We start from the raw sequence: 24033 nt of genomic DNA, 5'->3' as shown, positions 1-24033 counted from the left end.
CCCAGCTTGTACCTGAGGCATCATACTGCTGTCTGCAGCTACACAAAATAAATAGCTGGGAGGAGCTTCAGCCCTGGAAATCTGCCTCCATCCCTCCCTGGGGTCCGGCCCCTTGCCCCCTCTGTCAGCAGGGAGCAAGTTACTCCATGCAACAAGGCGGGAGTCACAAGGCAGAGGGTTAGCCTGTGAGCCGCTGTCAGACAGCAAAGCCACAGCGGTAGCATTGGGCACCTGGCACGCACACAGCAGCAGGAGGGGCCTTGGGCATCACCCTTGCCCAGGCAGTGTGGGGCTGGGGTGCCGGCTGTCACCTCCCAGAGGCGTGTTACTCTGCTGTTGCACCCCGCTCCCCAACCTCTCCCCGCCATTTCTAAGCAGAGGAAACCACCACCGCTGGGCAGCTTCCTCCCAGCCGCTTTCAAAATAACAGGGTGGCTGTCACCATCGCCCACGAGAGCCTTCCATTGCCCCTCTGGGAGAGGACCCAAGCAGAGCTGTTTCCCATGGGGCTGGCGCAGTGCCTGGCAGCTGCCTTCCTCCTCCTCCTCCTCCTAGGTGAGTGCCCTGCCTGGTGGTGGGGGCTTTCCTGGGGCTGGTGAGGGGGAAGTAAAGCACCTGGGGCTGGGAGCAGCACCCGCATGGATCAGAGATGTGGGCTGTCTCCCTGTCCGATTTGCTTTCCTGAAGTGGGTGGATGGGCCCTTTGCAGGTGGGTGGCTCAGCGGGGCACCTTGCTGGGGCTGCGGAGTGAGGACGGCCCTGCCGCAGCCTGCGCTGCTCTGGCTCAGTGGCTGTGGCAAGAGGCGCAGCAGCGTGTTCTCCTTTTGGCAGCGTGGTTTCACTTCAAAGTGATAGCCCAGACCCTGGCAGGGTTTTGGTGAGGGGATGTGCATACCCCTGTTGTGTGGCTGCTGCTGGTGCAGAGGGGGTTACCTCACCCCCCCTTCCCTTGGGAGGGGGTTTCTGAGGGTTTCTTAGGCTGTGCCACCACCAGCTCTCTTCCCTGGCCTGGTCTCCATGGTTGGTTTTTGATGCAGTGCCCACATCCTGTGGGCATATTGCTTGGTATGCATGCTGGGCACCAGGACAGAGTGACTCACCACTGGGAGCTCTGTGGGAGGGGAGGGTGCACGGGTGGCCATCACCCTCCCAAACCCTCTGCAGGCAGAAATGGAGGGAGCCCTTGATGCCTCTCGGAGGCCCCTGCCTTTGGAGGAGCTCTTGCTGGCCCCCTCTCCTGCACCCTCCCTGGTTTCTGTCCATGGAGCACCTCTGCATCACCCAGCCTGCCTGTTCCCTCTGCTGTCCCATGTCCCTTGGCTTCTGCATTGCATCTCCGTCTCTGGCAGTGGTCAGTTCTGGCACCCACTCCCTTTCCCCCACTGCTGGTGCAGGCCTTGAGTGCTTCATCCTCTTAATTTTAACACACCAGAAACTTCCTCCAGTGATCTCAGCCTGGTTGCCGCTCCCTCTGAATAGCTGGCTGAGAGATGCTCTCCAACCATGAACAGGCTTGACAGCCCTCTGGCCATGATGCTCTGGTCTCTGTTGTGTGACCCCCAGTGTGCTAGGAAACAAGAAAGTTTGGAGGTCTGTTGTTACAGGATGATTACAAGGGGTGTGAAGTCCCTTGGACTTTGTGCTTCAAAGAATGAGACTGCACAGCAATTCTTTTCAGTATTACATTGCAGTCCTGTGCACATCCAGACCCACTGCTGTTCTGGGCATGCAGCCCTTGGGTAGCATATACCCCTACAAACACCACATGTGCTGACGCTTTGCCGGCAGGTTTGAGCACTGGCCAACGGGTGGTGACTGTTCAGAAGGGGCCCCTCTACCGCGTGACGGGGTCCCACATCACGCTGTGGTGCACAGTGAGCGGCTACCAGGGCCCGGCGGAGCAGAACTTCCAGTGGTCCATCTACCTGCCCTCGGCCCCCGAGCGGGAGGTGCAGATCGTCAGCACCGTCGACCCCTCCTTCCCCTATGCCGTCTACGCCCAGCGCGTGCGCAGCCGGGGGATCTACGTGGAGCGGGTGCAGGGGGACGCCGTCTTGCTGCACATCACCGACCTGCAGGACCGGGATGCCGGGGAGTATGAGTGCCACACGCCCAGCACCGACGAGAGGTACTTTGGCAGTTACAGCGCCAAGACTAAGCTCTTAGGTGGGTCCTGAAAAAGAGCCTTGCTCCCTGCCGGGCAGGGGTGCAGGCAGGCTTCCACTGTCCCCACCTTTACACTGGGGAGAAGTGCTTGTCTCTGGGTCTCTGATAGAGGGGCAGCTGGGGAAAGGGGTGATTAATGGGACTGGTGGGCACAAATTTTCCTTCTCTCCCCACTGTGGGACTGCTATCCTACCCCCGGCTGGCCAAGGTTGGGATGCCCAGATGTCCCTTTGCAGGTTGCTCTGGCCGTTGTCTCCCAGCCAGGGCAAGGGAAGGGAGAGGAAGCCTCTGCTGTCCGATGGTCCAGCTTTAACTTCAGCTCCTGATGCAGCCACAGCATTTCACAGCTAAGCACTTAGGAGGTCAGGAGTTTTCAGGCTCTCTGCCTTAGCTGTTGGTGTCCTCTCTGGTCAGGGTGTGGGACTTGACCCAAGGTGGATACTCACAGATGGGGGGAGGTAGCAGCTCCTGCAGAGCATTGGGAGAGGGAAGGCAACAGGGTGGAGAGGCAAAGGGAAAGGCTCTACTGTAAGCCCACCAAGTCCACATGGTGGGATGGTACTTCCACTTGGTATTCACCCCTGTTTCCTCCTTCATCCTGGTATTGTAACAGCCTGCACAGGGGCTGGATGTTAATCTCTTTGGGGTTGCCTAACTAATACTGCCTGTAGTTTGACTGAAGAGGATACTGCAGAGAGATTCGCTGTGCTTTCTTCCCTGCTGAGGTTTCAACCACTTTGCATCTTGGCATAGGCTGATGGAAGCCTTGTCAATCAGCTACAAAAGATATTTCTCCTACGCTGTCAGATCCCTTAGGGCCTGGCCATGGTTTCGTAGTGGCTAGCAGGTTGCCCATTGAGGCCAAGAGATGATTTTTCCCGTGACCAGCTGCTCTCTGTGTTTCTCCCCCATGCCCAGTGATCGCAGACACCCTCTCAGCTTCCATGGCGCCCCAGGTCCTCACCCGTGCCGAAGGGGACGCGGTGGAGCTCACCTGCGAGGTGTCCAAGTCCACCGCCCAGCACACGCACCTCTCTGTTGGCTGGTACCGTCTTCAGGGAGCAGGAGAGAGCCACGCCGAGGAGGTCCTCACTCTCTCCAAGGACTTTGTCTTGAGGCCAGGGCCCTCTTACGCGCAGAGGTTTCTGGCAGGGGACGTGCGGCTGAACAAGGTTGGGAACACCACATACAAGCTCTCCATCGGGGGAGTGGAGCTGTCTGACCAGGGGCAGCTGTACTGTGAGGCGGCCGAGTGGATTCAGGATCCCGATGAGACGTGGAAGGACATCTCCCGCAAGCAAACAGAGAGGACTTTGCTGATGGTCACGAGCCAGGGTAAGGCCCTTGCAAACTCACAGGTTGGCTCCAACTCCTTTGCACACTGAGGGCCCTATAACAGCAGCCTTCAGTGGCCTTTGCCTGACTCCACCGCAGCCCAGGGACCCACCGGTGGGTCTGGCTGCCTCCGTCGGGCACGAAGGGGGCAGACTGGGCTCAGGGCCATGGCAGCCCCTGGTTTGGGAGCTGTTGGTCCTTCTTGCTTTAGAGGCTCATACAGCTGAGTCTCCGATGCTGGCAGCGATCACGCAATCTCACAGGGCCGCGTGAGGTGTTAGCAGAGAGAGCAGTGTGTGCCCGCAGCAGCCTGGCTCCTTGGCAGCGTTAAGCTCCTGTGTGTGGAAAACCACGGTGTTAGACTGCCTCGAGGGTCTCATGGCCTCAAAAACTGAAGTACGTAACAGTCAGCTGCCCGTTGCAGCGCCTTGGCCACGGGCACCGAGGGTCATGGGGGTGCGCTGCATGTGCTGCGTGACTCTGGTGTCTGCTGGAGGTGGCTTGTCTGTCCGTGCTGTCACAGGTCTGCTGGCCTCCAGAGCAACTGGTGTTGCTGCTTAATAGACCATCCCTGTGTCTCTTCCTGGTAGTTCATATATGATGGCAATGAGACTGGGTCAGACTGTGCTTTGAAGTGGGTGCACTAAGCTCCTGGTTTATGCTCTAGGAAAACGTAGTATTAGGTATTTAGAAAGAGGAGACTTAGACCTGCTACCACATATGAGATGGGTTAAAATAGGAAAGTATGAAAACCAGCCCCTTGCCAGTGCTGCCTGTCCTCCCTGGCTCCACTCTGTTCCTGCCAGGCACCTCCTGTTCCCTCTACCCCGCAGCTTCCCATGGCTCCTGGCATCCCCAAGCTCTTAATTGCCTCGCCCAGGGCCGGTAGGAAAACCCCTCTCTCCCCACTGCCCTGGGATGATTACAGTGCTGTGCTGCTACCCCCTGAGTGCCCTGCCCACCATCCCTCCTGCTGCAAGCTCTTTGCTGGCTGCAGTCCCTCACCCTGCTGCATGTGGGCAGCTGTGTCCAGAGGAAGGGAAAAATCTCTCTGTCCCACCAGCAAGTTTCACCTCAATGGAGCCAAGGCAAGGCTGTGTGTAGTTGATGCCCTTTAGCATAGGCAGTAGTATGTAATAAAATGGGAGCAAGTCTCTCACAGAAAAGATGCTTGGGGAGGTGGTGTACCATGTCCCCGTGCCTCGGGGCGGATGGAGGAGGCTGCAGAGCCGGGGCGGTGAGGGGAACCGGTGTCTCGTGGGAGGGTGGTGAGTCAGAGCAGGAAACCAAAGAAACCGATGGGTACGGACCAAACACCCCGTGTGCAGCTCAGGGGAGCAAAGCACCGGGCGGGGGGAGGGAAGTGCAGGCTCCCAATGTCGGAGCCCGGTTCCAGAAACCTGGCTGACTGGCAAAGCTTTGTTCCCCTTACTACGCACTGTTTGCAGCAATGCTGCTGCCTGGCAAGCAATGGCAGTCGGTGTGCTTTCCTGCATCTGCTTGTTTAAGAGGGTTCATCATGACCAGTGGTGTGTGGCTTCGGGTACTGGGGCCACATAATTGCTTGGAAATAGAGAAACCTCGTCAGAGTTTAATATTTGCGCTATGGTAGCCATTAAGGGCAGAAGGGAGGCAATGGTGGTAAGAGGACAACGTGGTGGTTGTATTAGAGTCGCTGATATTGCCAGAGGGAAACGGTGGCAGGCGTACGAGCCCTCCATCACATCTGCGGGGCTGGGAGCTCCCTCCAGTGCCCCGTGGGAGAGCCTGGGCTGTGGGACTGAGCACCCTGTTGCACTGGGAGCCGGCAACCACTCTGACCATGGCCAGCTGCTCCAGCGGTTTCTATAAACTTTCCAGCAAATATTTGGGAATGCCAAACATATCTGCAGCGGCTGGGATTCCTGTTCGCAAACTGTTTATGAACCATTGTTTAAATTCACAGGGTACTCTGCTTTCAATAAATTATTTGAGCCCTTCCAGTGGCACTCTGGGAGCTGCTCTGTTTTACCTCCAAACTACAGCACATAGCCCTACCCTTGTTGTTAGACATGAGGGGCACCACGGTGACCCAAGGAGATGGAGCAGCATGAGCCAGGCGGCCTGCCCGGGGAGTCGGGGCTCAGTCCTGCCTCTTGTTTTTCGGTCGTGCCACCGCTGTGCGGGGTCACGGTGCAGTGTTTCAGGGCACCCCACGGGTCTCTCTCTGCCAGCAGCCACTCTCCAGCTGGGCTGAAGCTGGGAACCAGGGGGCATTAGCGGCAGAGGCTTTGAATGCCCCGCGAGGAAGGTGAATCGTATCGTAGGACCCAGAGACAGGGTCCTTATCTTGGGTGCAGCTGACTGCTCAAGAGGGTCTGACAAGGAGAAGATGACTTTGTGCTCCCCCTCTTTGCTCGGTACCTGCTGCTGGTTGGTATGGGGGGCAGGACGGGGGCTAGGAGATGACCTCCAGCTCTTCTTGCTTCCCTCCAACCTCCCCATGCTGCGACAAGTCTTGACATTTCTGCTTTCTGTAGGAACTAACCCAACTTTGAGAGCATCTCTTGCCCACATCCCGCAGCAGCCAGTGAGGGCTGCAGTATGTGGGACCAGCAGCATCAGATTCGGACAAGCAACTTGAATGCCAGCCCTCCATGTACCTCCTCCCACCACAGACAGCAGAGTTAAACACGCCACTGAGTGATAAAGCCCCTTGGTGCCCCTTTCTGGTTTAAGTTATATTTGTTACATGAAGCAGAACAGCTGGGTTAGGGCAGCCCTCGGTTCAGATGCCTGAGCGGGGTGGCTGTGGCCCGAGGCCATCCCGATGGGTGCTCTGGTCTGGGGGGTTAGCTGCCCCAAAGCGGGGAGCTCAGCAGCTCAAGGCTCTGGTGCTTCCTCCACCTGCAACTGCTGGTTGGTGTCTGGAGCTGGCAACTGTCTCCCCATGGGCAGAGTTTTCCATCCTGATCATTTTTCTAATGAAACAAAATGTTTCAATAGAGAATTCCCTCCCATTTCCCTCTGCACAGCTGTCAGTGCTGCCAGGTGGGAGGGAAGCATGGGCAGGGCCATCCAGTACCCTCTTTGCTTTTGATTGCCCACAGGCAGAGACCTCTCCGTGGACATTGCTGCTGCTGAAACCTCCCTCTCTGAAGGGGATACCTTGCACCTAAATTGCGTGGTGGGAGCCCAGAAGAGCAGCAGCAGGCACTTCCAAGTGCTTTGGCTCCTCAACGGTGTGGAAGTGGCCAGGTTTGACCCCCATGGAGTATTGATTTGGGAGGATGAATATGAGGAGAGAGCCAAGCTGAGGCAGCTCCGAGCTTTCAAGCAAAGCAACGTGGTTTATGTCCTCATCATTTACGAGGTGGGGCTGAAGGACAACGGTACGTACCACTGCTCTGTTTCAGAGGTGAAGACTCCTGGAGACGTTCACAGCATCCAAACCAATATGTCATCAGGCATCCGAGTCAATGTGAAGCCAATAGGTTAGTAAATCCTAATGGCTGCTCTTCTGGGTAAAACCTGTGGTGAACCCTGACCGGGGAACGCTTCAAGTCTGCCCTCATCTTGGCAGGGGCAACAGGCCTGCTGTTTGCAGTAAGAGCGCAAATGCGCCATAGATTTTGACAGATAATAATGGGAAAAGCACTTGCTCTGGCAAACGTTTGCATGACAGATGCAGCAGCTGTCAGCAAAGTGTAAACCTTTAGCTCAGTCTCTTTGCAATAAGTTTTGGGCCAAATAGGTAGAGTTCTGGGCAGGCTGTGTCCTCCTGTGTCCTTGGCACAGAACATTGTGAGCAATGCCTATTGCTACTCCTGAGGATCACAGGACGACCCAGCAGAACAGGTACTTCTGGATGGGGGGATCATTGCCATTTCCATCAGGGTGCTCTCTCTGGTTTGGAGGGATGACTTGTCAGAAACCACTCTAAGAAAGGCGTGTAAGAGACTCTTGGTTTCCTTGCTACAGCTAGATGATGGCTATCCTGATATAGCAGGAGCTGCCTGTTGGGACTCTATTTCTTAAGTATTTCTTTATGTATCCATGTCTCAGGAAAGACATTAAAGAAGGAAAAAAAAAATAAAATAAAAAATACAACCCCACAAAGCCCTCTCCAAAGTTATAAGAAAAGGCTGGTTGAAAATTTAAAAAAATTCCTTTCTTTTTCCAATGTCAAGATTTATCTAGTCTCTCCATTTAATGCCACAGTATCTCTGGCTTTTTCTGAGGCGCATAACACCACCCCCTCCCACGCAGTAACTGTTGTTTGCAGAGAGCCGCATGCGCCTGTCCGTGTCCACCAGCACACCGCAGGTCCTGGCGGGAGATGCCTTGATCCTCCTTTGCGAGGCGCAAGGAGCGACCAGCCCCGTGTCTGTGCAGTGGTGGCACCTGCCACCGCAGCACCCGGGTCCCCGGGTGCCGGTGGCCACCATGGAGCGGGATGGCACCCTGAGCCTGGGCAGCGCCTACCGGGACAGCAGGACTCGGGGGAGCCTCCGGCTGGAGAAAGTGGGCTCCGGTGCTTTCACCCTGGTGATCCCCAACACGTTGGATGAGGGCGACGGCGGGCGGTACGGGTGCGAAGCAACGGAGTGGTCCCGAGGCCAGAGCTGGACAGAGGAGGGGGAGACAGCAGTGACAGTCAGCTCCATGGGTGAGTTGGGCCACCCCTGTTTCTGGGCTTTCAAGCTGGACATGCTGGAGGCAAGGCTGGAGGAGCAGGTGGACACATGTGGGTAGGACAGAGGTTTGCTGTGCCCTGAGCTCTGCTGCTGCTGCAGGGTGACCTGGGGCTGATCACTTGGCCCTGGAGTGCCTCAGTTTCCCTGTTTCTAGCAGGGTGCTCGAGTGAGATGTTTTGAGAGAGACAAGTGGACACAACAGCTAAAGTGCCCAGAGACCTAAAAGGCAGTGGCTTGCTCAGCAGGTCTTTCTGACTGTCTCCTTAACTTGAAATACAAAATGTCTGTTCTAGCAGCATAATTACTTACAGTAATTAAGCTCAACAAAGGCACTTGCTGAGTAGTACGGCGGCCTTTGTCAGAGATACACCCCTGGTGCTGACATCTGATTGCTTCTCCTGCCCTCCTGTCTGAGTACAGAGCCACTAACCTCCCTGGCATGCAATGCCCACACCATTTCTTCTTTTGACTGCTGGAATGGGTGCCTTTATGGAGAGGCAGCTTTTGGCTGTGATTTAGGGTGTTTTTCCTTTCTTATTCCTGGGCCAGGTGCCTGAGAGCACCAGTTGGGCCACAGGAGTTTTTAGGCTTTTGTAGAGGGTGAAAAGAAGCAGCATCAGGGCAGCAGCATCAGCAGAGGATCCCCGGCTCCCTGCCACGGGGTGGGACTGGGGAGCCTGGAAGACAGAGGGCACTCAGGGCTGCCGGGGGGCTGGGGGTGGGAGAGCGGGGGGTGAGGTAGGGGAGGCCAGGGACTGCGTGGGGCTGGAAGAGCACGGTGAAACTCGGAGGGCAGCGGCACCGTCAGAGGAGCAGCCGGACTGCTGGCTGCCACGGGGCTGTGGTGGCTGGGGCAGCGGGGATGGTGCTGCATGGGAAGGTTGGTGGCGAGGTGGCATGGGGCAGGATTTCTGTCCCAGCACCAAGGGCTCTCTCCTCCTGAGCAGGTCTCGGTCTGCGTGTCACACTGAGAAGCCGAATTGCCACCGTCAGATATGGGCAGAGTTTTGAACTCGTCTGCCAAGTGAGCGCCAACTACACCTTCGAGGAGGTGCCGGTGTCTGTGGGGTGGCTTTTCCAGCCCACCCCACCCACGGGCCACTACCACAAGCTGGTCTGGGTCCTTCCCAACGGCACCGTGGCCTGGGGGGCAGCGCAGCAACACTTCCAGGGGAAAGCCCAGCTGACGAAGGCTGCCACCTCCTTCAGGCTGCGCATCCACAGTGCCGTGGCTGCCAACGAGGGGACGTACCAGTGTGAGGTGGAGGTCTGGAGGAGGAACGCCCTGACGTTGGGCCAGCCGGCAGCCACCGCCAGGTCCAATGCCGTGGGGATAAAGGTGGTGCTGCCAGGTAAGCAGTGCCATGGGCGCTTCTTCAGCAGAGATCTCTCCTTCTGTGACTTTAAATCCATCAAACACGCCAGGAGCAACCAGGACCACTGATGGCTGGGGTGTCCCCAGAGAGGTCACCTCCTGGGGCCACACAAGACAGTGCTGCCTGTCCTCTTTCTTCCTCAGCACCCACAGCTCCTGACAACGCTCCTGGAGGCAAATTCAGTGTTGGGGAGTGGCAATGTCTATTTGTTTGCAGATTATGACAAGCATATAGGGATCAGCCTTGCCACTAGGATTTTAAGCCTTGTTTCTGGGAAGAAATAGTCCCCCCAAGGAGCCCAGCTGAATGCTGGGCTGTGAGGTGCCTCTCATGGTGTGGGCTTCTGGAGGGCGGTGGAGAGAGACTGGCCACCGAAGATGGTGCTGGGAAATGTCTGTCCCCCTGAGCTTCCCTTGGTGTATTCAAGGTGGGCTGAGAAAGTGCCAGGGCTTTCTGCCAGGCTGGGAGCCAGCACTGAGCCGTAAGCTGCTGGCAGCTCTGGGCAGAGGTATCTCCTCCCCGGCACGGCTGGGGGCCCTGCCCAGGGTTCCCTTTTATGGCCACCTCTGCAGGCAGGGTCCGCGCCACCGCCGCGCCTGCCAGCATCGCTCAGGGAGCCTCATCCTCTTATGGAAGAGAGATGTTGCAAATGCACCGCAGCCCCCCGCCCGGCCCGCCGTGGGCCTGCTCCCCACCACCCCTGGCAGCAGCGCAGTGTCAGCTTGCCCCGCTCACGGCTGGGGCTGCTGGAGGAACTGAAGGGATTGTCCCGGCCAAAACCTCTGAGCCTGTGGAGGCAGGCAGGAGAATACGTTTGGGTTTTTTTCTAGTGTCTGTTCTGCCAGCAAAGGAGAGTTCTTGCTCCTTTTTTCATGCACTAAGTGCTCCTTCCTCTTATCCTTGGATTTTTGGGATCACAACCCAGTGAACTGAAATTATGCATTTTCTGTGTTTTTTAACTGATGGGTTTGCTGTAGCATAAGCTGATACATTCCCTTCCTTGTTCGGGCTCGTTTCCATGGTGCTCTCCCTCCTGCTCCGCTGCTGCTCTTTCCTCGCCCCTGCGGAGCTGGGTGCTGGGGTGCCCCATGTTACACCTGAGCTACAGCCAGCCCGGGGTGGGGGGTCTACGGGAGGCTATGGGTGACAACAGACAGCGGCTGTGAGCGTACATTAGTCATGTAAATGGCATTAAGATGAGCGGTGTAACTGTAGATCATCTACACAGAGGAGATGGTAGCAGCGGAGCAGCAAGATATTAAAACATTTGGCTCCAAATGTATTGCAGCCATTACTGGATACTGCAATGTTGTAAAGCTGGTGGGAACTGGGAGGGGGTGATGTGCAGTGGGAGGTGGCTGCTGGCTCTAGTACTGTGTCTCTGAGAAAGGCAGCATGAGCCAGCAAAGGATATTTGGGAAGGTAGAGAATAAGTCTGGGGAGGAAGCCGGCTCTAGCAGCAATGGGATGAGGCGAAGCTGCAGAAAATGAAGCTACAAATTATGAAAATCGCCAGCCTGTTTGTTCGCATATAAAATCTCGTAGTAGGAGCCTGCAGAGATACTCCAGTTCTTGACTTTTGCTTCGGCACTTTATTTACCACTCGGTGTCAGTCGGCACTTCAGGAGTTTAAATGCCACGGTGGATCTGGTAGCTTCAGACAGGAGGGACGTCCGTGAAAGGTCATAACAGGCAGGGAAGGAGGACAGGTCCTTTCTGTCTCTGACTTCTCAGGTAGTTCAGCATCTGACCCTTGGTGGGGTCCCATAATTAGTGCCCTGGGCAGGCAGTTGCTGCCCAGCCCTAGCAGGGATGCTTCCACCAGCCTCTCGGTGCAGCCGCCGGCGGTGGCTTCCCATGGCTCTGGAGTGAGCCACGGGGGGCTTTGCACCAGCCACTCCTCCAGCTGGCTGGCCCGCACGGGTCGCTGCAGCAGCCGTGCCCTTCTGCATGTCCCGCTGCCCCCGGGCTGGGCAGAAAGTGCGGCATCAGCAGGCAGGGTTCACAGTAACACAGGCAGTGAGAGGCTCGGCTTGGTTAATTAAATTGAAATTGAAAGGGAAAACAGCACTACGTCTTTCTGTGCCAAAGGAAAACGCAGGCAGCTGCTCTGCCCTTTTCAGTAATTGATCTTTAGCAGGAGCGAGAGGAACGAGAGGAGATTTAGAGTTGAAAGAAAGGGGTTTTGCAGTAAGTGTTCTGCTTCCTCTCGAGGTGATGTTCTCTGAGAGCGTAACAGCAATTTTTCTCATCAAAATCAAGTGCTCACAGCAGTGGTTCCTGTGGCTCCTCTCTGAGCTCTAGTAGCTTTTGCTTCTCTGGAGTATTTTCTGCCCCAGGGGGTGTCAGGCCGGGCCATACCCAAGTCAGAGGCCCCCCCAGGCAGTTTGCTGTCTCCTGTGCTGGCAGGCTCTCTGGGTTTGGGGAAAGGTCCTGGGTTTTACCCACCCATGCCTGACTGCAGCAGCGCTGCCAGGAGGAGCTCACTTGGAGGGAGGCACGCGTTTTGGTCTGGCATGGCCCCACACCTGACTTTTCTGGAGCTCCTTTTTGCTGGGAGATGTGGCAGAGCTGCTTGCGATGAGCGGCAGGGCTGCTCTTCTGGCATGCTCTCACTGACGTCTGGAGCTGGGGAAGGCACATCCATGTGTCTGACACGGAAAGGCTGAGCCTGATGTCCACCACCTCCCCTGGTCCTGCCTGCTCCTCTCCTGTGGCCTTTGAAATGGAGGCAAAGTCTCCAGTTAAAATTCCTGGGAGCATTTTTAGTTTTCCCTTTGGCAGAGTTCACTTCTGGGTCCCTCCTGGACTTCAGCAGGCTGGCTGAAATCGTTCCTGCTGTACTGAGCAGCTGAAGTTAAGAACCAAGTGTCTTATTTTTTCTGGTGTGATCAGTTCACCTGTCACAGAAACACAGGATGGCTGAGGTTGGCAGGAACCTCTGGAGGTCATCTGGTCCAACCCCCTGCTCAAGCAGGGCATCCTAGAGCCAGTTGCCCCGGAGCAGGTTTTGAATACCTCCAAGGAGGGAGATTCTCCCTCTCTGAAGATTTGTGCTTCCTTAAAGCTGGCTCTGGGCTGGGTGCACTTGTCACTGCTGAAATTGGAAGACATCAACTTGCGTCTGGTTCCTAAGTATGCCCAAGTCTACTTGGTCTCTGCGTGTGTGGATCTGGTGAATTTGCACCGCTTCCTAATTAGGGTGATTGCCTTCCCATCTCTTCTGGTTCTTACCCTTACCTGTTCCTTCAGAGCAGGGCACGTGCACTGGGAAATGCAGGACAGCACTTTGTTGATCCCTTGGGAGCAGCCACCTCCTGGCGACTGTCACTGCCGAAATCCTCACCACTGAGGTGAGGCAGTAAGCAGATTATTGGGACTTAAGGACATGCAAGGCCTAGTATGGAGGAAACTGTCTACCTTTTGGTGAAAATGTGTCTGTCTGCAGTGTGGAGAGAAGAGGAGGAAGTGCAATAGGGTGCAAAGAGAAAAAGCAGCGTAAGTGGATGTGATCTGGGAGATTTTGTTGGCAAATTCGAGATGGAGGCAGGGGCAATACACAGGGATGTCAAGGGCCATCAGTTGGGGTATTTCGCATTGACTGGCCTCAGGAGAGACAGTGATGGCCTCTGAAGTGGATTGCTTGAGTTTCAAGAAGAAATGCTTGAAGGAAGGGGAAATGTGTGGGCTTTCTCCTGTGGTGTTCCTCTTCCCCATCAGTCCCGGCAGGAGAAGCTGCAGCTCCCTCCTGGTCCACAGGCTCTCTCCCTTAACCCGCTGCCGTCGCATCCCTTGGGGAGCTGCCGCGGAGGACAGCACCCTGCTGAGCCTGCGGCCAAGGGCACAGGGCTGAGACGCTCCGCAGGGACATCTCAGCATGTCCTCTGCAGCCTGTCCCCAAACCAGCACCCAGGGGCTGAGCTTAAGGGAGCTCAGTTGCCCCCAGCCTCCGTGGCACAGGGCGTCCTGCTGCTTAGCTCGTATGCAAGGAAAATCCTGAGAATGGAAACTCTGCCTACAGTCCCTTAGAACCCTGATGGTGTCTCGTGCTGAGTAATTTCTGTCTACCCATGGGTAGATATCTGTGCGTAGTCCTTCACCTGACTGCTAGCCCCATCTGACAGAGGTGGTGTCTCAGCGCGGAGGGAAGGGCCGAGAAGAAATGCAGGCAGTCGGAGGCCCTTTGAAGAGACCAGTTTGCAGCCTTTCTGCTGCTGGAGGAGAAGGAAAGGTGACAGCAACAAGTGATGTGTGGCGGGAAGGGGATGCCTCAAACCAGGAGCAGCACAGGCGCGTCGGCCGGGAGCGACCGTGTGCCCTGCCGGGGGGCAGAGCTGCAGGCAGCACCAGAGCTCTCCTCTCCTGAGCGTCTTGAGACGCTAAATTGAACAATTGCTGGCTATAATCACAGCAGATGTTCAGGACCGTGTTATGTGGTTTCCCCTTAATAACCACAGCAAACACCTGAGATGGCGACTGTTAGCAAAACCCACGCAGGCTCTGTAGTCTCTCTGAGATAAAAGACACTTGTTCACAGCCTCCAAAGCTGTGGGCTGGTTTTGTCACTTATGTGTGAGCCTGCCAATAGGAGCAGTGGTAGACAGACATTTTTGCTTCAGACAGAGCCTTTGCCTCTGAGCTCCAACACGGCAGCTGCCTCCATCCCCCCATTCCTGCCCCGTGGTCCCCAGGCGCCTCCTCCGTTACTCCCCTGCCCAGTAGCACCCAGTGATTCCCCGCCATGGTTCAAATAAGGGTGTGTGTATTTGCTCTTTCCCTCCTTCCCCCACCTCCCTTAGCGCTCCTGCTCCCGCATCCCCTAATGGGTCTTCATCCTCTGAGCACCCTCTTCCTCCCTCCTCTTTCGGCAGGTCTCTCAGGCCAGCCTTATTCCTCTCCTTGCCAGCATCCCTGTATTGGCAGATGCAGCTAGCATGATTATTTTGTTTCTCCATTTTAGAAAGCAAGCTTCAGGTATCTACGAAAGAGAGCTCTGTGGAGATTGCCGGTGGTGCTGACACAGCCATTGAGTGCAGGATCATGTTTGCCCAGAATAATTCTCAGTTCACTGTTACCTGGTACCTCCTACCTCCTCCTCCGGCAGATGCAACCCCCCTAAAAATCGTAAGGGCCGACTACAGCAGCATACTGGAATACGGGGCTGAGTTCAGCTCTCCTACACAAAAGTCCCGGTTCCTGAGCCAGAGGGTGTCCAGCGACGTCTTCTGGCTGCGGATACTCTCTGCGAACCCCAGGGACCAGGGCAGGTACTACTGTGTGGTAGAGGAATGGTTCTGGCTGGTGGACAGCTGGCACAAACTCGGAGAGGGAGCATCGGGAAGGACCACGCTGGAGTTCAAGCTCCCAGGTGAGCAGTGGTTATCTCTCACATAGGTGCTGCTGGAGGAGGTTGGACCTATTTATGATGGGGCACCCGCCAGCCCTCTCCTAAGCTGTCAGGGCTTAGGAGAACCAGCGGCTCTGGCATTGGATCTGAGACTTAGGGATGCAGGAGGTGTCAGTGCCTCTCAGGGACAGGGAATTAGGAGGATTTATCACATCCTCCCAAACCAACCAAGCTGGTATTTTTGCCACTGGCAGATGATGTCTAATGCTTCATAACAAAGTGAATTGTGGCATTTTCTTTTCCCTCCAACGCATGGTGCACTTGGTTGGTTGTACAGTGCTGTGAACAGAGTAGTCCTTTCCTGGTATTCCTGAGCATCCTGAAGCACGATACAAAGTTTTCCCTACCCTGCTGCACATAGCCACAGAGAACGAGTCTGAATGCTCAGCTGCTCCCAGCTTGGGCACTGCGCTGCTGGGGTGCACGGTGGGTCTCCCTGGCTCAGTTCTTCCCTCTCTCTCAACATGACCTGGCTTATGGTTGCAACCCTAAATAAAGTGGATCAGAGAATTCCAGCTTCCTAAATAGCTTTTGGTCCAAAGGATTCCTCATCACTTATTCGAAGGGGGAGGGAAGTATTACAGCAGAGGGTTGTGAACAAAGGGCAGAGATGATGGGGGGGGGAACAGCCCAGGGAGAATGTGCCACAGGCGCAACGGGCCCGTGGGTGTCCTGCCAGAGGGTCTTCCAAGAGGCCATCCCAGTCCCCCATGGTTCACTCTGGAAGATTTCCATCAGCCTGCAGGCGCAGACAGGAGTATTTCTATGGCAGCACAACACCGCAATGTCTCTTTCTGCTTGCCTCTCCTGCCTTAGAGCGCGAACTGCACCTGGAGAAAACCAACCGCAGCATCTCAGTGAGGGAGGGCGAGGAGGTGACGCTGCACTGCCTGCTGCGGGGCACCCGCCCACCTGCTGCCCGCCTCTCGGCCACCTGGTTTCGGGAGGAAGATAGTGGCCACACCAGGTCCCTGCTCACCCTCCACTGCGACGGTGCCATCGAGTACCCCCAGGAGAGCCTGGCGGGGAGGCTGCAGCTCCGCCGCCCCACCGCCGGTGACTTCAGCCTGACGATGCACAGCGTGAAGAAGAGTGATGCCGGGGTGTATCATTGCCAGGTGCAGGAGTGGCAGCAGCAGAGCGAGGGGGAGGACTGGGCTCTGCAAGCCTTGGCACGCTCGGAGTACACTCAGCTCACCACCATCCCGCCAGGTAATGCTGCTGGGCACGAGGGGCTGCTCACCCCGCACTGGTTCCCCTCAGCCATGCTGGGGTGCACGGCGGGGATAATGGCAGCTCTCTGCTGGTGATGCTGGCTGCAATGGCAAGGATGCAGCAGGACTGGGAGGACTTGCTAAGGGATTGCAGCAGGGGTCAGTGCTGGGGAGATCACCAGAGTTGGGTTGGGAGCCAGGGGAGGGAGGGGAGCCCTTCAAGGGACACGTGCTATGGGCCTGGCAGGGGGAGGCAATGAGATCCCATTCCCAGTCCCATCAATCTGCCAGGGCTGAAACCCAGGTGCTTGGCATTGTAAACATTGGAGGTGGTGATCAGATGAGACACCAAGAGCTCTGACCATGAGGCACATGGTCCAGAGGGTACCATTGAGTGCACTTGTGTCTGCAGCGCTTTGCTGGCTTGCGTGCTCTCTGCGGGACCATGGGCACAAACCCCTGCTCTCAGTCATGCCATTGGGGCCAGAACACGAACTGTTTGGGGGAAAAAATTCTTGGTGTGATTTTTCTGGCAAGTCCCTCTCCAGTGAGGTCTCTAAAAACAGCTTCTGTCCTCTTCGGCTGAGTTGGGGTGCATGCTGGATGCAAAAATGGAGCTGGACTCTGCATACAGAACTTCACATAAATATAAGCAAAGGTTTTAGTGAGGCACACACAGTATTTTTAGGGAGGTAACAGGCAGGAAAAAGGTACTGTCTTGTTGCCTCTTTGGGGAAATAGGAGGCTTGGATGACGCACATGGAGGAAAAAATATAAATGGTGAAAACAGCCATGTTGCACCCAGCTGAGATGATCCTGCAGTTCTTCTCATGCCCTCAGCCCTGGAGTTGCCATGCCCGAAGCCAGCCTGGGTGCCCACACGTGGTTATAGCTTCTGCAGCAAATAGCAATGCTGACCGACGTGGAAGAACGCAGGGGGACCCTGCAGAGCCCTCCCTTGTGCCTGCTGCTGGCACAGGCAGGCACGGAGCCTACTCACATGGCTCTGCACCTACAGCAGAGCTAATCTGGATTTAATTGCACAGGGAAGGACTGACAGAGCTTCATCCCCCTGCTGTTATGTTCCTGCTGCTGTCCATCACGGCTCCCTCTAGCACTCAGATTTCTCCTTCATCAGCCCCCTCTGTCTCTTGTTACCTGGTACTGGTGGAGTAACCGTTGCTGAAATTGCTCAGTAACTGCTGAAAAATTCTCCTCCAATTTTTTTATGAGTGTTTTGGCCAAGTAGTTTTCATGGTTTTCACAAAATCCAAGAGATTAGCTGGGTGTTTTTTCTCTCTCTTTCGTGTGTGTGTGTGTGTGTGTGTGTGTGAGTGTGTTTCTCCAGTGATGCAGGTATCTCAAAATGCCCCTCTGGCTCACAGATTTCAATGTTTCAGAGTTTTGCAAGGGGTAAGGACACAGCCACATGCAAGTGTACCTGGAACCAGGAGTAACTTCATCTCTAATACCTGATGCTGCCCTTAAGGATACCTCCCTACTACTGCAGAGGCATTCATGTAGTGGAGACTTTGTGCTGTTTTCCTACAGGAGAGTAAACGATGCTTCTGTCTATATGGATGGGGCGCAGAGCTTCAGAAGTAGAGAGGTAAAAGCCAGTTTCACAGCCAGGAGTAGCCCTCAGGCTGGTTCATCCCTAGGGTCACACGTAGCCCACCAGGCTGCGTGGGTACCCCACGGACAGCTTCAAATCAGCAGACCTGCATGCTCAGCATGGTTCTGCAGAGCAAGCGTAAAGCATCTGCACATAGGTGTTGGGTAAGGAGGAGAACTGAGGAACAACACTTTGAGGGAGATAAAACAGACCCAAAGGAATTGGCATGCCCCTCCATGGTAGGCCAGGTGCATCTGAGGTCAGTCTGTCATGTTGAAACTGTGCCAAGTGAGAAGATTTTGATGGCCAGGATTAGTTGGTGGCTGTAAGGAACCTGGGACAAAAATGGAGAGACTGCAAACAGCTTTTCAGCTAGCATGGGGCTGACCAAGCCCAGTCTTTTGTGGAGGGTTTGCCAGCCGTACAGGCAGCCTCCGCCTCAACTGGGGAGCTGGCCTGCAGGAGCTGCCGGGGATGGGGCTCACAGCTGCCTGCAGCTCAGCATGGCTGCAATAGGATAGCAGAGAGGCAGAAGCAAGGAGGGGCAGGTGTCTGGGGGAGACAGGACCTCCCTGATCTGGTTTCCTTTGCTTTTCTCTTGTCCCTCCTTGTTCTTTGGTGCAGCCTCTGGCAGCCCTCTGCCTCACCCTGCTGTCACGGGTGTCGGGCAGGGACCCAGGCGGTGAAGAGTACGTGGCTTCTCCTTACTGAGCCCAGCCTGGAAAGGGTTAGCTGAAGACCTGTGCTGTTTATGTTGGGATGCTTCAGCTGAATGAGCTGGGGCCCTATCTGACCTCCCAAAACAAGAAATTGAGGCAAATTACCTGGTTTGTCTCCCCCTTCTCCTCAGGTAGCCAGTATGAATTCTCAAAAATCGGTAGGTGTTGAAGACTGAGGGGGAAAATGATTAGAAAATAACTTATAGAAACAGTAGGAGACAGAAACTCAAACTAGCTTGGGGCCTCACTCACTTTTTTTTCTTTCTTTTTCCCTCCAGAGTCAACTGCTTTTTCTAAGATCTGCTCATCCCCACCACTGCTGAACTTCATCCTGTACTTACTGCTGGTTCTGATCCTTCTCCTGGCCCTTGCTGGCTTCTGCTGGTACTTCAGATTCAGAAAAAGCAAAAAAGACAACGTCACAGGAGACCAGCTGATGGAACTGCAAGGGGCTGGAGAGGTCAGGAAAATCTAGCTGCTCTATAATGGCAGATGTAACTTGAAGGAGCGGAGCTGGACAGCTGAGGAGGACTGAGTACTTGCAGAGGGGCTTTTTGTTGTTTTGCAGTAGCTCTTGCAATGAGTCTTTGAAATTGCGTGTTTACTTTCAGTGGAACGAAGCAGCTTTGAATTACTAAGCAAACAGGGTTTTCATAACAGGTGTTCCTGTCTCTTAGGTTAGGTGCCCACCCATTTCACACTCTGTTAATCGTGGTATATTTGAGGTCCTTGCAGTATGTGTCTCCCAGTGCGCATGGAAGTGGTGTTATTCCCCTACAGGTATAAGGGAAAAAACCAGCTCTTTTTGCACTGAGACAAAAAAGTATCAAATTGCTGCTTATTTTAGATGACTTGACAAAATCTATGTGGGTGTGCAGGCTAAAAACCAGTGGCAGAGCCTGAAATGGAGTGTTGGTGTCCCATTTAAGGCATTGCACTTGCCTTTGACCATCCCTTGCTGGGGAAGCTCTCAGACACTCCCCTTGTTCTGAGAGCGCCTGTGCCCAAAGAGCATCTTCTCCAGAAGGAAAATGGGTCTTCATCACAAAACCTGTCACAAGAAGATGAGGACTGAGCAAGGCTGGCTGGGGCTGAAGAAAGTCCATAGCAGGGGCACCACAACCATCCACAAAAAAGGAATCCTGTTGACCCAAAAAGGGACTCGCATGGAGTCTTAGACCTCAGAAGGAAGAAGGGGACACCAAGCCATCTTGGAGATGACTGTACAAAGACATTCCAGTTTCTTCCTTTGCTGGGACTGCTGTAGGAGAAGACAGCATCCAGCCCCGTGTGTCTGGGCTGTCTGTGAGTCAGGAAGCTGCACATCAGACGCCTCCAGGTTGTACTGTTGTAATATATTGGGATGCAAGCAGGATCAGCCACCTGCAGCTTACAGCACAGGAGCAGCCTATATCTGTAAAGGGTTATGTGTGTAATGTAGTAGTAAACTGGGGACACTTCTTGAGCTGAGGTGCTGCAGAGCTGGTACCAAGCCTCCCATTGCCTTGACATCCTGGCAGGCTCCCAACTATGCCCTAGGGCAGTATGGAGAGAATATGTAAATCCCCAGGGCTCTTACCTGGGTAGAGAGGAGGTCTTACTGGCCTGCGTGCTGGATGGACAATGAACCCCTGTGCCTTCCCTCTTGGAGATGGGCCTTCCTGAGCATGTGCCCCTTACACTAGCTGCAAAACCACCTGAGTCCTCCTCCTAGCTGCCACTGAGTAATATGCAGGCTGTGCCCCAGAAATTTGGCATGAGAAGCCAGTAAGATGCTGTCTAAGGTGTCTGTTCCTCCTGGCAAAGCCATGTGTATGCTTGTGGGGCAGCTGCTGTATGTCCTGGGATCCAGCTCAGACTCACCTTTTCAGGGCTGAAGAGCTGTGCTACCTGAGGGCTGGCTGGGTGATGCATTAGAGGAAAGGTACCCAACCCCTAATTGTGCAAAGTGAGCCATGGTCCCAGCGAGTTGTAAGGTCAGGTGTCAGGGCAACGCTCAAAGCACTATGCTTGGATAAAAGCAGCCATATGGAAATCATGGCAGATGTTTACGGACCTTCTTCCTTTGACCAGAGGGAGGGCAGGAGACACCACAGTCCCCCTAGATGATCTGTTCGAGTTCTTCACTTTCCTTACAGCTAGAAAAAGCTGTCTGCCCTGTATCCCAAGGGACTGGGAGCTGCTTCAGTCCCTTTCTCTTTGAAAAAGCACTTTTTGCATGTTTGAAGACTTACTGCTCCCGTTTCCCGGTTCAGCCACCTCCTCTGTCTGTACTGGTTGGCTCCAGCTCGTGCAGCCTTTCCCCGCGGGTTATGTTTCTGGACCTCGTGCAGCTTTTCCCTTTGCTGTCCTGACCCCAGCTGTCTCTCCCACGGCGTGAGCGCTCAGAGCCGCACGCGGGGCGCTCTGCAAAGGTTTCCCCCCTGCCTTGTGGGTTACGTCCCATTTACACATCCCAGTAGGATGTTTGATTTTCTGTGCACATGTGACAGCACGACACTGTTTGCACTTGGCTTGCAATCGGCAGGCTCCTCTCCTGCAGATTTGCTGTCTAGCAAGTTGTTTCTCCGCTGTGTGTTCAGGCTGTTGACTTTTCCTATCTATTTCAAGCACCGTTTGCATGGGTCTCTTGAACAGCTTTCTGCACCAGTTTGCGAAGGATCCTGCTGTCTGTCTTAGTCCTGTCTCAATAATGCTTTAACTCATGGACCAGTTTCAGTTTGTTTTGACAGAGAAGCAGATGCTTCCAGGACATTAAACTCCTCTAAGTTTCATGAAAAGTGGTAGCTGGATGAAGGCGAGGAGGCAGGCGAGTTGTGCCGCTGCAGTGTGAGTTTCCTGACCACCAGCTCTGAGCCAGCCGTACGCCGGCTGCCTGGCGCCCAGCTTGTGATTAGGGGATACAGAAAGGACATGTAGCTGTGTTAGGACATGGGAAAAGAAAGAAGGAACCATTTTTGACCATAAACTATTAACAATTAATCTGTGCACATAGTTTATCTACCAATTTTATGCTGTCCCTCTGTGTTTTTGTTTGGATTGTTTCCTTAGCGTGCCCATAAGAGTACCTTGGGAGCATACTTCACAAGCTTTGGTAAAGTCAAGAATACATGATGCCTGCTGCTTACCTCTTCCCACAAGGCTTGCAGCCTTCTTGCAGGGGAGACTAGATAGGTCTGACATGCTCTGTTCTTGTTTAAAACAAACCAAAAAAAGTTTCTTTTTTCTTGCATTCTTCTAGGTGCTTGTAAGTACTTTGTCCCTGTTTCTCACTGAAGACTGCAGTTAAGAACATGCGAGTGTTCAGTTTCCCCTTCTTGTTAAAAATAATTTTACCTTTTCTTGTCACTTGGTGTCTCACACCTCCTCAGGTGTTACTGCAGCAAACCACTAACAGACAGCTTGACAGCCCGTTCTTTACGTGTCTTAGGATGAACCTCATCAAGACAAGTCTTCTGCTCAAAATCTAACTGATTTAGGTTGCTACTCATTACAAGAGTGCTGGGGTGGTGGTGTGGGACATCCCCTACCCTGCTGCAGCGGTTGCACATGTGGGTCAGTCTCCATAAGCCGTGCGAGCCCTGTGAGTGACCTGGCTGGGTTTGGTGCCTCCCCCAAGCCCGTGCTGGCCCCTCGCTCGGCCACCTTGGCACTCCATTGCACGCAAAAAGCTGAAGACTCTACTGCAACACGAGATTTTTGTGTCTGGTGGACTGGGGGGAAAAGGTGGGCAGAGAGAGAGAGAGCTTTGTCCATCAACAGGGCACTTTCTTCTTCTGTTCTGCTTTTGCTCCGTTAACTGGAGGCCTATGTAAGTACCAGCTTTCTATTCATGCAGGTTTAGAGGTTTTAATTTAAGTTTGTAAAGTGTGCCTAGGGCCTTGATGAAAGCATCTGCAAGAAAAATGTGTGTTTTTGCAGTGGTGGGGTTTTTTCCTCTTTATTTTTATTCTGGCTTTGCTGGATCACTGCCAAACCTTTCGGCTATGTTTTTTAAGATGTATTTTTTTCCATGAGTGAACTTAGAAAGAGTTGTAACTTATCACAGCAAAAGCTCCAAACCGGCCCTATTTTTATAGAGAACATTTCACTCGGATGAGGTAAATGTATGAGAGGGAAAGAGATGTGTGTGCATGGTGGGTCAGGGGATGGTGTTGATTTTGCTGCCGGGGCTCTTGGCCACCTTCACCTACCCCCATCGCCACCTTTTTTCCAAGTCCAGCCTGTGATGTAAATTAGAACAGCTGATAAAATATATATTTAGCTGTTATAGCCCTGTGGGGGAAAACAGTGCAGCAGTGCGGACCCTGCAGCACAGGAGTGCCCCTGTTGCACTCCGTCCCCCTGATGCGCCCTTGCCCAGGGAATGTCCTGTGTGAGGGCAGCATGTGCTGGGAAGGTCCAGGGTCCTTTCATAGGCTTTAAAGCAGCTTGAAGGGGCTACAGGGCAATGCAGAGCTGGGTCCAAGAGGAATTAATCCTCTGGGAAGCGGTTGCATGGGGCTATAGAAACACAAGAGCTGTGTTGTGCTCTTGTGTTTCTATAGGAAGGTATGGAAACTGTAAGGCAAGGGGAGAGCAGCACTGCCTCCCAGGCAAGCGAGCACAACCCTGCAGCTTGGCAGACCCTCGCTGTTCAGAAGGTGGATGACGTGAGGGTGGGACAGGCGGGAATATAACCCCTGGAACGCTCTTATGGCACCTGCCTTTGGGCAGGAGCAAGGCTGGCGCTTAGTGACCACTGGGGCGGCTCACCCAACATGCGGTGGGACAAAGGATCACACCAGTGACTCTCGCACCTGAAGATGGGTGTACTGAGGACCTTTTGCAGCAAGGCTCCTCTGTCCTGTGAGGAGGGAGGGTGGGTGATGAGTGAGCTGCTGTGCAGGAGTGGTGGGAAGTGGCTTGCAAGCAAGGAGATGCTTTGCATCCTCTGGCAGCCGATGGCTCAGGGTTTCGTGCCCTGCCTGGCTCCCTGGGAGCAGAGGGCACAGTGGTTGTGTGCTGTCCTGTACCGCCAGGGCAAGGTTGTTGAGGAAGGTTGCCAAACTTTCAAGAAATGCTTCCAGACAAATGACTTGGAGTCCTCCTGGAATGTCCCCTCTCGAGCAGCATCTCTTCATTCCTTCCTGTTAACTCTGAGTTGGTTTTGAAATTTGACAGTCAGTTTTATTCCTGTGATAAAATATTTAAAAACTGGAAATAAAAGATGCAGTTTTGATATGTGCTTTGGTCTCACTTGATGCTGTTTTGCATTCCAGCTGGTCCCTGCAGCCCCTGCTTGTTTCGTGTGTCCTTTGGCCTTGGCCTTTGGCACCTCAGACAAAGCAGAACCACTCCTAGGACTCTAAACCTTCCTTAACCACTAAGAAACTCCTGCATTGTATCTGCCCACTGCTGGGTTTTTGGTCCTTCTCCTCTAATCCTCCGCCTCCTCCCTCTTTTCTTCCAGCAGATAATATGGGATTACAGTCCTGTTGCACAGGGCAGGAAAAGGCAGCGTTTGCCCCAGCGTGATGCTTTCC

At 54.3% G+C, this 24033-nt stretch overlaps 1 protein-coding gene across 2 annotated transcripts; it reads left to right on the top strand.

The window, feature by feature from the left end:
• The first annotated feature begins 419 nt into the window (after positions 1-419).
• CD101 (CD101 molecule) lies at positions 420-23299 on the top strand. Of its 2 annotated transcripts, XM_082303823.1 has the most exons (9): positions 420-555; positions 1789-2166; positions 3085-3501; positions 6591-6974; positions 7766-8149; positions 9125-9529; positions 14514-14921; positions 15777-16172; positions 18787-23299. In XM_082303823.1, exons 1-9 carry the CDS (start codon positions 504-506, stop codon positions 18981-18983), a joined length of 3021 nt encoding a protein of 1006 aa, XP_082159949.1. In that variant the 5' UTR covers positions 420-503; the 3' UTR covers positions 18984-23299. The 2 variants fall into 2 exon arrangements, with proteins under 2 accessions (XP_082159949.1, XP_082159950.1); XM_082303824.1 differs by lacking the exon at positions 420-555 and having other exon boundaries at positions 2044-2128.
• The last annotated feature ends 734 nt before the right edge of the window (positions 23300-24033 follow it).

This window comes from Platalea leucorodia, assembly GCF_965183815.1.
Source record: "Platalea leucorodia genome assembly, chromosome: 2".
In the NCBI taxonomy this organism is placed as follows: domain Eukaryota; kingdom Metazoa; phylum Chordata; class Aves; order Pelecaniformes; family Threskiornithidae; genus Platalea; species Platalea leucorodia.
Note: the sequence above shows the minus strand (reverse complement) of the source record. Positions and strands in the feature narration are given on the sequence as shown.

Bases quoted from the DNA above. Each gene is read 5' to 3' on its own strand.
- CD101 (XM_082303823.1), top strand. From the start codon at position 504: ATGGGGCTGGCGCAGTGCCTGGCAGCTGCCTTCCTCCTCCTCCTCCTC. The intron at 556-1,788 runs GTGAGTGCCCTG...CTTTGCCGGCAG, and splicing joins CCTCCTCCTCCTCCTCCTAG to GTTTGAGCACTGGCCAACGG. The intron at 9,530-14,513 runs GTAAGCAGTGCC...TCTCCATTTTAG, and splicing joins GATAAAGGTGGTGCTGCCAG to AAAGCAAGCTTCAGGTATCT.